Genomic DNA, 17,620 nt, shown 5'->3' with positions numbered 1-17,620 from the left:
TTCGACCCATCGTATTTGGGTAGGTCGGGTAATCGAAAGTTTGAACCAATAACTTCGGATAGAATTTCGTTAGTGAAGGGCGAGTTCATATTCCGCCTCGCCAAGTCGCCTCGCTTCTTCAGGTCGCTTCGCTTCTTCAGGTCGGCTCGCTTCTTCAGGTCGCCTCGCTTCTTCAGGTCGTCTAGTTGTTGTTTCAATTTTTCTATCTGCCTGCCTACGTTTTCCACTTCTGCTCGCGAAATCACGGGTTCTCTTCTCTTTGACCGGGCATGACTACTGGATCCCGCGTCTGATGAGACCAGTTTTTTAGTCCTGCGCTCTGGCTCGCCATGCACCCGCGACTCTCTTTGGGGCTCGGTATTCTCGAACAATTGCCTTCTTGCAGTTTCTTTGGCCACTGGGGTCGCAGTTCTTCTCTCGTACTCCACAATGGCATTCCGACTCGCTTCTTCTATCATTCTGTGGAGCTCCTCTTTCGTTATCTGGATTATCGTTCCTCCTTTTCTTGGTGTATCTTCTTCCCCGGCGTTCCTTCTCGATGAACCTTCCATGATGTAATTCTCAGATGTTCCCACAGACGGCGCCAACTGATCCGGGTCGAATTATGCTATCTCGAGATTCGATCTCCACTAAGAATGCCAATTCGTCCAAGACCAGATTTTGGGTTCCCTGAGAATAAAACACGAACCGTGAGCTCGTCGGGCACGTCCCCGACAATGACCCTCCGACGCTCAAGTTAGGTTGATCGAGAGAAATATATTCTATCTCAAAGTTCGATCTCAATAAATGTGTAAAAGGTACCTCAATAATGGCGTATCGGGGTCTATTTATAGAGCACAACTGTGTATCGGGTATTGGGCCACGTGGCCTTATCCTACTGGCTCATGTTCTGATCGAACGGCTTCCATTGTCCGGGTCTTCAGTCGGTTTGTGCGATCCGGGTCGGGTCCTCCGCGACCCGCCCGTTACAAGAGGCGCGGATCCTGATCGCGAAATGACTCTAATGCCCTTAATGAAGGGTAATCTAGTCTTATTGTAGGGGTTACAAGTGTATACCCATCATTATTATTTTATTGTCCAAATCAAACATGATAATGTCTTTGTCTTGGTCTAATGTGCTAACATCAAACTTGTAAATATTGTTTGAAATTCTATCATTAATTCTGAATATATATACCTGCTAAAATAAATGTCGAAATAGTAGAAATAAAGAAAAAAAAATGTTGGATGTTGCCAATAAATTACATTTTATATTTTATTGAATATATAGATATTACAAGTATAATTTTTATTCAAGATGAGAATAAATAATACAATTTATATATACATTACGCGTATATATTAATAAAAAATAGAAAATCAACGGCATAACAGGAGCATGTGGCGTTTCAACTTAACTCTTAAAGGGATTGGAAAATTAGGACAGGGAGAATCCGAATTTTTGGGGAAAGGAGCTGAGGATGGAATTAGACATGGGAAGCGAGCGGAGGAGGCTTTTCTTCCTTGGATCATCTCCTTCCTCTCAGGAGTGCTTAAGAAATAATTAGTATGCACAGTCAAAAAAAATGATATTACTTGACATTTAATTATTTTATTAATTTAATTTTTTGTAACTAAGTACTGAATAAATCATGGTAGATACACTGATTAAATAAATACTTTATATATACATATATATATATATTGAATAATATATGAGATGTTTTATAAATTGCTTATAACCTTTCATAAGTAATTTTGAAAATAATATTGTTATATAATTGAATTCAACATACTCAATAAAATATGAATAAATATGATATTTAAAGATTATGTGATATGATATTTTTTATATATGCACAACATGTGATGATTTTTTCGGCAAAAAAACTTTCACATATGACAAAGTGTAAATTTCGTATAGTTGAAATGGTAAGTTAACAAAATAAATAAATAAATAAATAAATGTCAAAATGAAAAAACGCACGTAGTTTGAATGACAAAATGTAATTTACCCAAATTTTAATTCAAATTGGTTTAATATAATCCAAGGTAATAATTACGATAAATATATTATATTTATTATATTATTAATATATAATGAAAAAGAATAGCTGCCAAATAAAAAGAAAAGGGAGAAAAAGAATAGAATAACATCATAATTTATAAACACTAATATTATTTTATTAAGTTTGACTCCAACAAATTTTGTTTTATGATATCAATCACTTTCAATCTGCTCATTTTGGGCTGGAAAAGATATCTCAATCTCAGCGAAGAACTTGATACGCAACAATTAACAAATTAGTATTGTTCAAGAGTTGGTGAATACATTCGAAGATATGATCTTTTATGTTTGAGTTTCATTAAATATGTAAATATTTATTTTACTTAATATAAATTTATTATTATAAATATTGGTCTCATCTAATATGAATTTATTTATTATTTTTTTAATATTAATGAAATTTTATAATTACTTTTTCTGAAAAATTCAATTTCTACATCTTCAACAGCCACCTAATACCGTTAAAATATTCAAATTAGTATTATAATCAAAGTGATTTCTCAATATTTTGTAAAGTTTTATCAAAAATACTGTTTAAAAACAATCAATTTTTATTGAAAGTAGGGGTGCTATGTTTCGACTTATATAAACTTACTATTATTTATTTATATCAATTCGTGGATAGTAATATATATGAAGTCCATTTATGGATCTCATGATCGTAATATTTATTCATAAGATGTTTAATTTTATTTTAAAAAAGAATTATTGACGTGTTTGAATAAAAGTAAAATTACAGAAATTGTAAAATATTATTAATAGTAATTTTTTAATTAATTAAAAAACAAATAAAACTAACTCGTTTATGTTTTAAAAATAAGTTTAAAAAATTAGGAAACACGTCCAACGTATAGTTGACTAAAAATACGGAGTTAATTTAGGTTATAACATATAGTAATACTAATGATGAATTAAAAATTGTGAACACGAATCACATGCATCCATATTTATATCAGCCAGCAACCACTGCAATTATAAACTATTCATCTTAGAACTGGTCATGTTTTGAAAATGGAGAAATTTTAATCGGGTTGGCGTAGATCTGAATCAATACTATACACTTATAATGTAATTTGTATATGATTATTTGATAATGAATGTAAATACAGAAATGGTAAGAAATTAAAGCATCCAGACTTCCTTGTAAGTAATACACAGACAGGTTTTGTGGTATATATTGAGGTGAGGTGAGAAGAACACAGCTGCAGTGGCATAGCTTCCTTCAACTGCGCTCATCAGCCCAAGAAATTAGTAGGATGGAGTGCTCTTCCTTCCATACGCTAATTCTGTGTTTGCTTCTCCTCATCAACATCAACACTACTGCCCATTCACAATCCATCATCAACACTCTGCCCGGATTTCATGGAACCCTGCCTTTCAAACTTGAAACCGGGTCGGTTAATGGAATAAGCTACATTATATTGTATATACTTGAAAGATGAACACACACGCACATACGCACACACATATATATATATATATATATATGTTTGTGGGTTGAATTTTGTATATATCTGTCTATCTTATTCAAGAGACTTAATCGGGTGAATGGCATGAATCGTCAGATACATTGGTGTGGGAGAAAATGATGAAGTGCAGCTGTTTTACTACTTCATTCAATCAGAAAATGACCCTGAAAGAGATCCTCTCATACTATGGCTCACCGGCGGACCTGGTTGTTCTGGTTTCTCCGGCCTTGTGTATGAAATCGGTGGGTCTTCTGCTTCTTCTTCTTGTTTCTATTTGGAAGATTGGGCGGGGCGACGGTACATGTTGTGTTACTCTCTGGCCTGATTTTGGGTGTAGGTCCATTGGCTTTTGATCTTGAGGCTTTTGATGGAAGCTTTCCTTCTTTCACTCTAAATCCGTATTCATGGACAAAGGTCAGTAAGTAACATCCATTGTTTCATGCTCGATCCTCATCAATAATTCAATATATATAGTTCAACTGTTCTTAAGGGATGATGATTTATATATATATATGGTATTCCTGCAGATTGCTAATATTATATTCATAGACTCCCCTGTTGGAACTGGATTCTCCTATGCCACTACTCCACAAGCTTATAATTCTAACGACACTAAATCCGCTGAACACAATTACTCGTTTCTGAGGAAGGTGAGCTTTCAACTACTATCATCCATCCATGTCTTTTTCACTTGTTTCTGTTTTACTTTCTATTAATATGGAAACTGAAGCAATTATCTGAAGGTAATAATGTCTTGCTGCAAAATGCAGTGGTTGTTGAATCACCCAGAGTTTGTCAAAAATCGCCTGTATGTTGCTGGTGACTCTTATGGTGGCAAAATTACCCCGATGGTAGCTCTGGAAATAGTAAAAGGTGGCATTTAAGACAATGAACTTTTGGTAATGAATTGTGTGAATTTTTCCCCCGTCTGGATTTAGTTTAAATGAGTGCTGATACTCCAGGTAATGACGCTGGATTTGAGCCACGAATGTTACTCCAAGTACGTTAAAGTCATATACTTAATCACATTGGGTTTTTATTAGAAGATCTATATTCAGACAGGGTGAACAAGATAACGATGTTGAGGAATTAAAGCAGGGATACATTGTTGGCAATTCAATTACAAATTTCAGTAAGGATCAGAACGAAAGGGTTCCTTATGCTCACAAGATGGCGCTCATACCAGATGAATATTTTGAGGTAGTTTGTTCCCCTTTTATAAGCATCTTTCAGATAAAAGTTCACTGAGAAAGAAGTACAAAATTGAAGCATGGAAGCAAAAATATGTATTAAATTTGAAGTCAGGAAGCGATCATCTCAATGTCACTGTGCTCTTGTTAGCTGGTCTCGGGACATCATGATCATTCACTATACGGTGCCTGAAATACAATATTGATGTTAATTCGGAATGTATTTCATGCTTTTGTGGATTTGTTAGAAACCTGAAACTTTTGCACAGAGTGAATGTATATGACCGAAATAGCGCTTACGTTGCTAAGTGAATTGAAAGTGAGATATGGACGTAGTAAATAGGGCCAACATTTGAACGTTGTAAAGTGATATTGCTAAAAAGGGTTTTGTGTTTTACTCTTTCTTTCGGGCAAATTGATAATTTAGTCGATGAATATAGATAACATGATAATAATGGATAGATGGAAAATTTCAGGTAGCAAGTAGCAGCTGTCATGGAGAGTATGTGAACCCAGATCCACAAAATATGCAGTGCCTTTCTGCTCTTCAACTTATTAAAGAGGTAACGTTGCATTTTTCTTTGGCGTCATTTCCTCCGATTAAGATGTTCATTTATGCACCCATTGTGCTCTCACGTAATCAAGTGTAGTGCTTGAGCCGTATATACGATGCTCACATCCTGGAGCCAAAATGCATATCTCGGTCAGGCCAACTAATTCTAGAAGATGATCCAGTTGACCTCCTTTCCTCGTCCAAACAAGAGCAACCATTGTGCCGTGTAATTTCTGCCTTCCCATCTAGCATATTTTGCTGTGTCCATACAGTATATATGGTATTATTACCACTGGATTTTCCTTAGCAAAAGTCTTCCTGTTTGCAGAATTATAATTACGTGACATCTTATGTCTGGGCAAATGATGAAACTGTCCAAGAAGCTCTTCACATCAGAAAGGTACATACGTGAACAAATAATAGACAAGTTTTCGGGGTAGACATGTCTTTGCATGTGTAAGATGGTTTTTATTATTGCCTGTCGTCTGAGATGAGATGGTACGTAGTGGAAACGAAATAAGGTGTGTGCTGGATGTATATCTTAATGCTAATGTATTGGTCGACATTCAGGGAACAATAACTGAGTGGAAAAGATGCAATCGGAGCTTATCCTATGAACACGATGTAGAAAGTGTTTTCCAACATCATCGACTTCTCAATGAGAAAGGCTTTCAAGCCTTGGTATACAGGTGAATCAAGTTAGCTCTTTCCTAAACAAAAAAAAATCGATGGCTTAAAACTGATAGAAAATCCAATTCTGATTTCTTTTCTGCTCTAATTATTTAAATATCTGTCATTCAGCGGTGATCATGATATGGCTATACCTTACTTGAGCACTTTAAAATGGATATGCGATCTAAATCTCACCCTTGACAAGGATTGGAGGCCTTGGAATGTCGACGGTCAAGTTGCAGGGTCAGTTCTCATCAGTTGGTGATTTGCTGATCGAAGATCAATCTTACAGATCAACTAAAATTAATTTATGTTTTGCAGATATACAATGAAATACAAGAACAATGAAGCCCAACTCACCTTTGCTACAGTGAAGGCAACCTAAAGTTTTACTTTTCGTTGCTTGTGAATGATTTATCTGAAGGAAATATCAAGATACATATATTCTGATGGTGTGTGTATTTACAGGGTGCAGGTCATACAGCTCCAGAATACAAGCCCAAACAATGTCTTGCAATGGTCAACAGATGGTTATCTTCATATCCACTATATATAGATATTTCAATGTCTGAGCTTATAATTCCTACAACATTTGAATGTCTTGCAATGATCAACGATAAGACGTTTTTGAACGACTGTTCTGCTTAAAGATGCTATGATTATATTAATAACAATGCAATTCCATCTTTTATGGGATCCTGACTGAATTTTTTGATTTACACGTGATCTGATGAATTCGATAGAGTGATAGATTTTTCTATTAATAGAGTCTTTATGTGATTATGTAGTAATTTATTACTTCATTATTATATTTGTAATTTGAATGTTATTTATTAGTATATATCTTCAAGTATTAATTGATATATGGTATAATAATTTAATTATTATCTGTTTTGTATAAAAAATAATTGTAGGATTGTTTGGTTGGTTCCTTCTTTACTTTTAATGAATCAATTATAATGACATCTTTTATTTTTTTTTCTAAATAAATCAATTACAATTTAGATTATGATTTCAATTACTGAAAATTATAAAAGTCAAAATCAAAATTCATTAATTAATTAACAACTATTATTAAATTATATATATATATATATATATATACACGATTACTGTTAAAACAAAATAACATTCACTTATTGATAAAAATTTGAACATGATCTTCAAGTCATGCAAATTGGGACATCATCAAATGAAAATGACAAATCATATCGCATTTATTTGATTTGACCAAATTTAATTATGACAAAAATTGTCCCAGAAACTATAATGCCAACGGGTTGAAAAACCATGAACAATAACCACTCTCCAAATCCAAATTGGTAATGTCGTACTGTAATAATAAGAATTTTCAAATAAAATTATAATAAAAAAGATAGTTGATTTTCAACTATCAAAGGGGAAAGAGATGAGTGCTCACTACCTACATAGCTTATCCTCAGCTCAGAGGCTGTCGCAGAAGAAAGTAAGAAGAAATAGACCTGCGACCAAGTACTACTCTTCCTTCCATTTGCTAATTCTCTGCTTGCTTCTCCTTACCAATACTATTGTCTCTTCACAACCTATAGTAGGAGGTAAATTTTTTTATTTTTTTTAAAATTTAGGGAGTAAATTGTTATATTTTTTAGAGATAAATTACTATTTTATTTTTCAACGGTGGTTGTTTGCTTATTTACATAACACATATAGATAGATTATAATTTACCCATTATATTATATTGATCGGATATTACAATAAATGGTTTTTGGATATTTGTTCTGCTCATGGAAATAAAGGTTTTATCAATGTCTCAATAGATCACTGTCTTGATGAAGACGTGTAATTTGAGATATTTAAGAACTATAAGTGTAATAGGAAATTAATTGATCTGTTTTGGCAAATAATCCCTTGATTTCGGACAAAAAATTATTGGATTATCTATTATGTCCATCTGACCATTATTTTGAATGTCACATTATCTAATTGGCTATTTTTATCTAAGTTTATAACATTAATGTTCAATTTGATACCAAAATTCAGGAAATATGCGGACTATGTCATAGCCGCCGTGCCGTGTAATTCAAATAATCGAAAGAACGATGCACATTAGTGTTCAAACTTAATCAAACATCTGTTTTGAGTTTTTTTTAGCAAGATGTATTCTGTCGCACTTTACGTGCTTAATTATTATATATATACACCCTAAGTAATAATACACTCATTTAAATTTGCAACGACATGGTAAAGACGAAAAACGATAACCAAAAGAAGCTCTCACCGCGCAGCAGCAATGCACCCATTAGGATTCTGACCAGAGCACGAGAGTTTTACTCAAACACCATGTGTCATTGTGTGGGAGGAGTCGACCGCCGCAGCGTCGTCAACTGCACTGTTCCTCGCACCAATCAGTTGCCGAATGTCGCCCCATCGAAATTAGAAAGTGGTATTAACGAAGAAGACCTCCAGGGTCTTATGCGACTACTTGCGACGAGAAAAGGTGGCGGCGCGAAGGTGGATGTTGATTCGGAGGGGAATCTGGTGTGGAGAATACCGGGGGCGGCGGAGGGGACGAGCTATGGCAGCGGAGTTGGAAAGATTGGGAGAATTGATGAGGACAAGCCGTGTTGTTTCATGGAAGTAGATGTTAACAGGTTAAGACATTCCAGCTCCATCTCTGGGAACAATAACAAGATAATTACTAGGAGGAATGTTGCTTTCTAAAACTCAAACTTTGTCTTTCACGATAATTTTTGTTTTAATTCCTTGTAACTGTAAAGTTGTCAGATTGCACTTCTATTTTTGTTTTGGAAAAATTACATTTACACCTCCTGACTTATTATCTGTTACTTGTACAAAAATCATCCGTAACGATTTAAGAAAAAGAGATCATTTTTATAATGACGTTGATGTTTTTTGGGTTAACGTGTAATTTATTCTTTCTCTTTTTTACTAATTTTAGTTTATGTGCTGAAATAACGAATCATGAGGTGGTGTGCCAATAGATTGGGTTCGAAACATGTTTCTTTTGGGCCTAATCTTTTATCAAGGGTGATCCGATAAAATTGGTTATGTAATGTCCATTTGAGGCCCAGAAATCTACCAATGTTAAATTAGTTTCGGCAGCCTCAAAATATTACCAATCCATCCAAACAGACATTCATATGTTCGGAGGGGTGGTTTTGACTAAAATTTTAAACTGATTGATAAATCACAAACACATCTTAACTTCACATGATTTCTATATATAAAGAGTTTGTAAGTATAAAATAAGGCGTGGATATATATAACTTTTTTATTTTTTACCCACACACGCACCCACTCCACACGCTCATAATGTGTTCTGAACTCCAAATTATTAAAGTGTCCCCGTGGATATAATTTATCATTATAACATTTATGTCTAATAATTGAAACGAGTATGAGATATATTTATAATTTCAGGAAATGACAAGATTGCTATTATCCTCCCTTGCACAGATAAAAAAAAATATAGGATTCAATTCTTGGTTTTGAATTATAAAAGAACATAGTGTGAATTTGCACTTTCAATTTTTCTTTTAAAAATAAAAATAAAACTATGATAGTGGGATGTCAAAATATAGATCAAGAAAGGGAAAAAAAATGATATATTTTGCAAATTATGAAGAAGGGATGGGAGAGGGAGTGTGTGAGGAAATGGGGTTCAAAATCACCCATGCACAATGGATGATTGGTGATCACCTCATCTCATCCTCATGCACTGTATCTGAATATTTGATTCAATGATCCACCTTTTGCTTTGTGCTTTGCTCTCAATCATAATCAACTTCATTTGTTGATGTGGTCCTCTCAACTCCTATGTCATCAACCTCCTAATACCTGCTGCCATCACAGCTGTCTCCACATCTTCATCAATTACATATATATATATATATATATATATATATATGCCCATCTCCATCTTTTTGTACTGGATGGTGCATATGATGAAGGGCTAATCACTAGAAAATATTCAATCATATTAACTTTATTCTTTCTTTGTTTTGTCTATGAATTTCTCATTTTGTCAAAACTCGTTCAAGTGGATGTTAAGCTTGATTTCTATTGGATCAAGCATTATAAACCAGCTACGTCCAGCCCATAGTACTCACACATGAAACGGCCATTGAATTCTATGTTTTTAGTAAATTAAGGTTAGAACTCGTGACGTTCTAATGGAGAACAATGACTTAATTATTAAAACAACATTCGTCACATTATTGTATTTAACTTTGTCAGCATCAACGTTGAAAAATTAGAATTAAGTCAAATGTGCGTTAAAAAATATACATATATACATACATAAGAACATGTAAACTTTATAAGTATGATTGCTCAATTTTCGCTTAAGGATAGTTTTTTTTTTCTTTTTTTACATTAATTGCAATAAACTATCACTCATCAACTATATATAATTAACTAAGTTGCCTATAGAATCATGAGGAATTACAAAAAAGTCTCGAACATGAAATTTTGTGCAGAATAATTATTTTATTATTATTTGTTAAACTTACAAAATATATATACAATATATATATATATATGTAATAATGTAATGTTAAATTATATTTCACTTTTAACCATAGAGAGGTTGGAGAAGATGAGTAGTAAAATTGGTAGAAGAATACAAGGTGGATAGATTGAGTAGCTGGCTAGTGTGGTGTAAATAGATGGTGTGATGCAGTAGTGGTGGTACAAAATTTGAGGGTGAGTAGTACTGATGAAAAACACATGCGTGTGGGGCTGTAAGAAGAAGAGCAGATATGTTAGAAGTAAAAGGTACAGGTCTGAAAATTGGGAGACTGCAGAGATATGGTGAGTAGAAAGAGCCATTATTATTTACAGTTCTCTGTGGGGGAGGAAGAGTGTTGTCATGAGGATTGGGAACAGTCGTAGGTGAAAAATTTAAGGATTGTTTTAAAAATTGTTTTGATGACAAGGGAAGGGATTGGGGACATTGTTTTGGTTGGTGGGGTGTTGGCAAGACAAAATTGGTTTCCTCCATACCCTTTTCATCCTATCCAACATATAATTCACTGCAAACATTCAACACTCCTCTAATCATCTTCAGACCATGTTGTATCTTGTTTTTTTCAGCCTCTTTCTTGTTTTGTTACCTTGGGATTCAACTTTGTTTTTTTGCTTCTTGCCATGCAATAATGTACATGTTGGCCTCTATAAATTGGAAAATTAGGATGCAAGCTCTTCAAATAATTGGTTTTTGAGAAATTACAACATGGGTACGTACACTAGAAAAAATATTGTATTCAACTATGATTAATTATTATAGTTAAAAGTTAAAAATCGTCGTGGATATTAGTCAATTACAGTTGCATAACAGCTATTACCTGTTGTATATATCTGCAAATCATGTCAAAATATTCGCTATACACAACTAAAACCAAGCAAAATTACACTTTTAATCCCATTGGACAGAGGATTTAATATTTTTAGTTCTTTATTTTATGAAATTTTTAGAAAAGGCCAAAATTCGACACATTTGGTCTTTCGTTTCACGGGATTTTCAAAATGGTCTCAAAATTGAGAAAATTCGAGAGATTTAGGTACTTATAAGACTAAATGTGTTGAGTTTTTTTTTAATATTTTGACTATTTTGAAAATCTCGAAAAATGTGGAATTGAATGTGACGAATTTTTCTAATTCTAGGACTATTTTTAAAATTTCGTGAAGCAGATGAATAAAAGTGTTAAACCCCCTATCCTATAGAATTGAAAGTAGAATTTCGCCACTAAAACCATAACAAATATTGATTAACGTGATTGTCCCTTAAGCTTTTGCATTGATTTATCTGATCGTGGTGGATAGTATTGATAAACTGTAATTTTTAAGCTGTAGAAATTTATAGTGTAGAAATATTAAAATAAATTTATGTACGAAATAATAGTTTATAATTGGGAAATAATAAAATTGTTTTGTAATAGTAATTGTAAATTTATGTAAATTATACTGTAAATTATAATTGTTTTGTAATAGTAATTGTAAATTTATGTACGAAATAATAAAATAAACAAGAGATACGAATTTTATGTGGTCCAAACAATGTTTCGGTGTTCACAATTTACTTAAATTCCTTTAACATAATTTGTAATGGTAAAGTTTATTTTAGTCTTTGATATTTAAACTTCAATTTTAAAGTATTTTCTATCTTTTCGATTCCCTTTAAATTTCCATTCAGTAGGTGACTTTTCCATATATAAAATATGAACAAAAAATACAATATAATTTGTAATAGAAAATTCAATTGGATGTTGTATTGGAGGAGCTAGCAAGGTGAAAAGTATAAATATGCATGGTTGTCATTTTATTTATAGTGACCAGACAACCGACTCCAAAAACATGTGCATAGAGTGAGCTAATAAATTTACTTCCTTTTTCGAGAAACTTTAGTTTGAATTCAATTTGATCAAATATATGACAAGTGTGCGATATACTTACCGTGTAATTGGCATAAAGTTCAGAAAAAATGAAAAATTACTGAACAAGTTTAATACATTTACTTTATAATATTGGTTTAGTTTGACCAAACTTGATTTTAGCCGAATTAAATAAGTTTAAGCAAAGTCAAGTGGCTTAAACATCCTGGAATCCTAGTACAACATAATTTTCTCTACAAAAAATGAAAATTGGCACAAACAAACAAACAAACCGAAAAAGACAGAGTTCGTAGGAAAGGAGAAACTGCTTTTAATTAAGCATTCTGACGACTGCCCAAATTTGATAAAATGAGCCAAATTATACATTAATGAAATTAAATAGAATATATATATATATATATATATAAAAGTCGTATGGGTTGATGATGAGGAAGATGTGAGGCTAGGATCTCTGCACTTTGAAAAGGGTCGACGTAGAGATGCATATGAAAAATTCCAACATATGTTTTTGGTTCTGACGACTGCCCATCCATATCATGCACCTACGGATCATTACAACGTTTCTCCATCATCCTGTCACCATTCCATCACAATAATATTCTTTCATCCTACTCTATTAATTAATAAAATCTGCAATTATTAATTTCACTTTCTCATCCAATCTATATTAAGGGTGGAGCCTTCAGCCTTGTCCGGACACTATGAGACAAATAGGTTTTTGTCCACATTATAACCAAGATTTTGCTTTACAAATACAGTATACTTTTTGTCCAACAAACATATATTAATTAGGTGTTTCATTGAATTATGCTCATAAACAAGAACCCGATTCGAGTTATTATATGCAGCAGATTTTGAGACATATGGCATAATACACTTCAATCATCACTATAATTTATACACAAAACACTGAATGCAGCGTCAACATTAAGTTGGTGTGCATAATGGATAATTCCATATAATTGACCCAATTAATATATATGTATCTATCTTATAAATTTCTGACAATTATTGTTACCTAATCAGAGTACTAAATAAATATATTGGTTTATGACAACTATATATATTTATTGTTACCCTCGAAGAGAATCCTCGTTTCCACTTAAGATTGGACAAATTGTGGAGATCTTCCATGTTGAAAGAAAGGGGGCATGGGGGCCTCCATTTGAATTAAAATCTCAATTAAAAAAGAAAGAAAAAGAAGAAATAGCTCACTTGTTACCATTATTTGCAGACAAGAAATCTTAATCTTGAACAAAAACAAATTAAAATTTCTTCTCTTTTTTTCTGTTTCTGAGTTCATCCATAGCTACAAAAGAAGAAGAGAGGAAACAAGAAAGGGGGAACAAGATCCCTTTTTGAGATTGAATTCCCTTTTGCCTTGTGAAAACCTCTTGTCCCTCTCTTTTTCATCAGGACATCACCAAAGCAGCATAAACATTTGTACTAGTATTAGTAGTGATTCATCATCAGTGTCGTCGTCATTTCATGGCATCATTACCACCTTTTATCTTCGAACCACCTGCTCCAAATTCAGACAAGTCTCATAAGATGAAAGAAAAGAAATTGAATAAAGAAAACGTAAATGAAAGATCCAAAGAACATGTGAAACTCAACTGGTTTTGCTGCAGTTGATTTGCTGACGGTGAAGACTGGAAGAAATCGTAATGGTGGTCCTGGTATGGAGGTCGACTCACCTATACAAAATGGAGTTAAGAGTCCGTAGAGGAAACAAAAGAAGCGCGTTTTCATGAACGAGTAGCGATCTTTATCCTACCTCAAACTGGGTCGTGGAGTAGCCTTGTGAATATTCCAACACATTCTCAACCGAGGGCTGCAGACTTCTTGTTCCGGTGAAACTAGTCTGCAATACACGCAGAAATCAAAGATTCTAATTAACAACCGATCTGAAGAAAATAAACTAGTTATATATGAGGGTGAGGGTGTGAAGATGAACTCACATTGGAGAAATCGTAAAAGGGAGAGCTAGCAGTGTCGTCAAGCAAAGAGGAGTGATGTTGATGAAGCTTCCGACGTCGATTATCTCTGTTTTTGTTCCTGTTTCGGGACAATGGGGCGTGAACGGGGTAATGGTAAAAGCAGCCATTAATATTACCATTAGCGTCGTTTCCACCGTAGCATTCTTCTTCATTCAAGTGTGGAGGTCCGGATGAGGCATCAGAAACCATGGACGAATCTTCTCCTTCATCCTCGTCTTCTTCTTGTTCTTGCTCTTGTCTTTTTAATGTTTTTGCTTCTGTGAAAACCCCACTTCTTCTTCTCCCTCGTTCTTGATTACATGATGGAGAATGAATGGAGGAGTGGTCCAAGTATAGAGTCCACCCAGACTCGCACCCGCTGCTGCATTCTTCATTTGCAAACAGGTAATCATGATCCATTGTGTGTGTGTGTGTGTGTTTTGGTTTGATTCTGTCAATTCTCTCTCTGTCTGTGTGTATATATAAGAGTGTGGTGGTGAGGTTGAAAGTGATGAGGATTGATAAAGCGTTTTTGTCCTGACGTACAAACTTCAACTCTCTCCAAGAATGAATCAAAAAGTGCCAGTTGGGGTGTGGGTGTGTGTAAATTGTGTGTAATGAATTAATGTGTGTGTAGGGGGGGGAAGAGGGAATGTATGGGAGGTGAGCAGAAGAAGTTCACATGCAAGACAGCGAGGCACTGTGTAGGCTCATAACAAAACGGGGTACGCTCTCCATCTTCTTTTCCTCACTATATGGACACAGCCCTATCCCCTTTCCCTCTCCCTCTCCCTCTCCCTCTCTTCATTTCTACGTCCCATCCCCAAATTTACAATTTTTTGATAATGTCTTGAAGCTTTTAATTACTTAATACTTCAATGATTCATTGCACATCATTTAAGTAGCGGGTACCAAGAATTGCATCTTCAACAAACACTTTCATTAATTTGAATACACACTAATTAACTTCAAATTAATGAATAATGATGCTCTATTTTTATTAGTAATTGCTACATGCAACATTGATCAACTCTCTTTTTCAAGTAAACCCTTCTCAAAATCACAAACTGTCCAACAAATGTCATCTGGGCTTTTATCTAACTACGGATATATATATGTCTTAAGATAATTTTAAAAATCAAAATACCATGATTTGCTTCGTTCTTACACTATTAGAACTATTAATTTATTTTAATAATATTATAGATATATATATATAGGTAGAAAACAATTCACATTCTTGATATATATATATATATATATAAGCCTCAAAGTTGCTAGTTCTTTCTCTAATTCCTTCCACTTGCGTCACCATTTTTGTAAAGTATATAAATATAATATATAGTTAGTATATAGTACTGCAATCAAAATATTCTAATTAAGTGTGAATTCCAAAATTGGATCAACATAAACTAATAATTAATTAGGAGTATGTACCAAGATCGCATTATTATTAAATAATAAAAGAGAAAGTATCAAGAAAAACACATATGGTGTGCAGCCAGTCAAAAAAAACTTAAGTGATCAGTTTGACTGCTACATGTTCAAAAAATTTGTTCCTTTTTGCCTGAAAAAGAATACTGCTTGTACTTTGTGTAAACGCAAGTGGTACTTAAACTAAACTTCAGATTCTTTATTGGTCATCCTCCTGGAGGAAACACCCTATGTGCCACTCCTTAAAACACCAGATTATGTCTCCTAATTCTACTTAGAAGATTTGACTTAAAGCTTTGTTTGGATTGCTTCTATATTTTTTTTTTCTTATTTTCGAAATAACAATTTTAATGTGTTTTATTTTGTATTTATATTAGTATAAAATAAATTAAAAAAAAAAAAAAAAGTTAAAACAGATGGAATTGTATATCCTGTGTAAAATAGTTGTGATGGTTTTGACTGTGCCGTAAAATACAACCAAACAGAACCGAACTTGTACAGTGGTCACTAGTGTGAGTGTTTTTACTATGTGGAATTTTCACATGCCCTCACTTCCTCTCCACTCCAAAGGAACACGCACTCACACACACATGTCTGCACGTGTGCATATGGCAATTCAGAATTTCCAACAGATTTCAACACATGTATGCACGTGCGCACACTTTTCAATCTTATATATGCTTTTCTTGGGCTTAATTAATTTTAAATAATTACTATAACATAGTTTTGGGCTTCTCATCTTTCTGCAACCACATTCCAATCTTCAGTTGCTGTTCCATCTTATCCCCCCACCCCCTACTTTTCAAATTAAAAATTTATCTTTGATTTTAATATTAAATCATTTTCTCCACATCTGTTGATTTATTCTTTAGAATACTTAGATCTCTATACATACTGAAAAAATAAATTAAAAAAAAATGAATTTTGATGAAGAAGAGGATATTATTGGAAAAGAGGGAGAAATTAATTTAATTGTTGCAGGTGCAGTGAAATAAAGAAAAGGTAGATTTTCAGTCCCCAACACGAGGGGTGTATGTCATCAGACACATGAAGATTTTTTGGAATTAGTGCAAAACACACATTGATCTAAAAGGGTGTTTACGTGGATTACTACGTTAATGACTTTGATTAATTTAAGATAGGTAGTAAATTTAGTGGTGCTGGGTACTGGGTACTGGGTACTGGTTGTGTGCAGTGAGCATGATGCTTTGATGGGGCTTTGGTTTCTTCGTCCCAGTCAAAGGTTAAAATGCACCCCATCATGTGCTTCTTCTCTCGGATCACTCGTTTCTGCGACCAACCAACCAACTAATGTGACTCCTCTTAATTTATTGTCTTAACCTAATGTTTTCATGTAATCTATAACTTTATATTGCAAGTGTTTGGATATATATTTTTTTTGTCTATATGCATAACGGGTTGCTACACGGGCTGTACTGCGCATTTGTAATAAATTTAGGTTATAAACAGTCGCAAACATTTATGTAGAGCGGACCCTATATGTACATATATTTTTAAACGACGCTAGGTACTTTTAAAGATGTTACACCATTTAGGATTAGTATTTAGATAACTGACACATACTCTGTTTTAGAAATAAAGGATATGTGATGGTCATTGGTGTATATACATATCCAATGTATAAATGTGATGCACCACTCCACATATTCCCGTCAACATCGAGACAATTTCATGAACGGTTGAATTATGCGAATATAGTTAGGACTTGAAAAGTAGAAATTAAGATTTGATGAGTGTGGAGAATAATTAAGTAGGTTTCATATGATTTGAATGGAAACAAAAATTGTAATAAAGTGGAGTTGGAATGACTTACATGGAACCTGTGTACAAATTGGAATTTGTCCAAATGTACAAAGGGAAAG

The 17,620-nt window shown here is 33.6% G+C and overlaps 2 protein-coding genes across 2 annotated transcripts; one reads left to right on the top strand and one right to left on the bottom strand.

The window, feature by feature from the left end:
- LOC105169878 (serine carboxypeptidase-like 7) lies at positions 3,147 to 6,628 on the top strand. Its single transcript, XM_011090431.2, has 14 exons — positions 3,147 to 3,440; positions 3,613 to 3,758; positions 3,854 to 3,930; positions 4,044 to 4,166; positions 4,287 to 4,389; positions 4,479 to 4,516; positions 4,615 to 4,716; positions 5,183 to 5,269; positions 5,357 to 5,485; positions 5,588 to 5,659; positions 5,830 to 5,948; positions 6,061 to 6,174; positions 6,253 to 6,307; positions 6,400 to 6,628. The coding sequence occupies exons 1-14, from the start codon at positions 3,304 to 3,306 to the stop codon at positions 6,577 to 6,579; spliced, it is 1,482 nt and encodes a 493-aa protein (XP_011088733.1). The 5' UTR covers positions 3,147 to 3,303; the 3' UTR covers positions 6,580 to 6,628.
- LOC105169469 lies at positions 13,590 to 14,822 on the bottom strand. The gene is made up of 4 exons (XM_011089863.2): positions 14,286 to 14,822; positions 14,102 to 14,188; positions 13,942 to 14,021; positions 13,590 to 13,846 (listed from the first exon to the last, which is right to left on the bottom strand). The coding sequence occupies exons 1-4, from the start codon at positions 14,721 to 14,723 to the stop codon at positions 13,822 to 13,824; spliced, it is 630 nt and encodes a 209-aa protein (XP_011088165.1). The 5' UTR covers positions 14,724 to 14,822; the 3' UTR covers positions 13,590 to 13,821.

The sequence above is a fragment of the Sesamum indicum genome, linkage group LG8 (genome assembly GCF_000512975.1).
Source record: "Sesamum indicum cultivar Zhongzhi No. 13 linkage group LG8, S_indicum_v1.0, whole genome shotgun sequence".
NCBI classification, from domain to species: domain Eukaryota; kingdom Viridiplantae; phylum Streptophyta; class Magnoliopsida; order Lamiales; family Pedaliaceae; genus Sesamum; species Sesamum indicum.
Note: the sequence above shows the minus strand (reverse complement) of the source record. Positions and strands in the feature narration are given on the sequence as shown.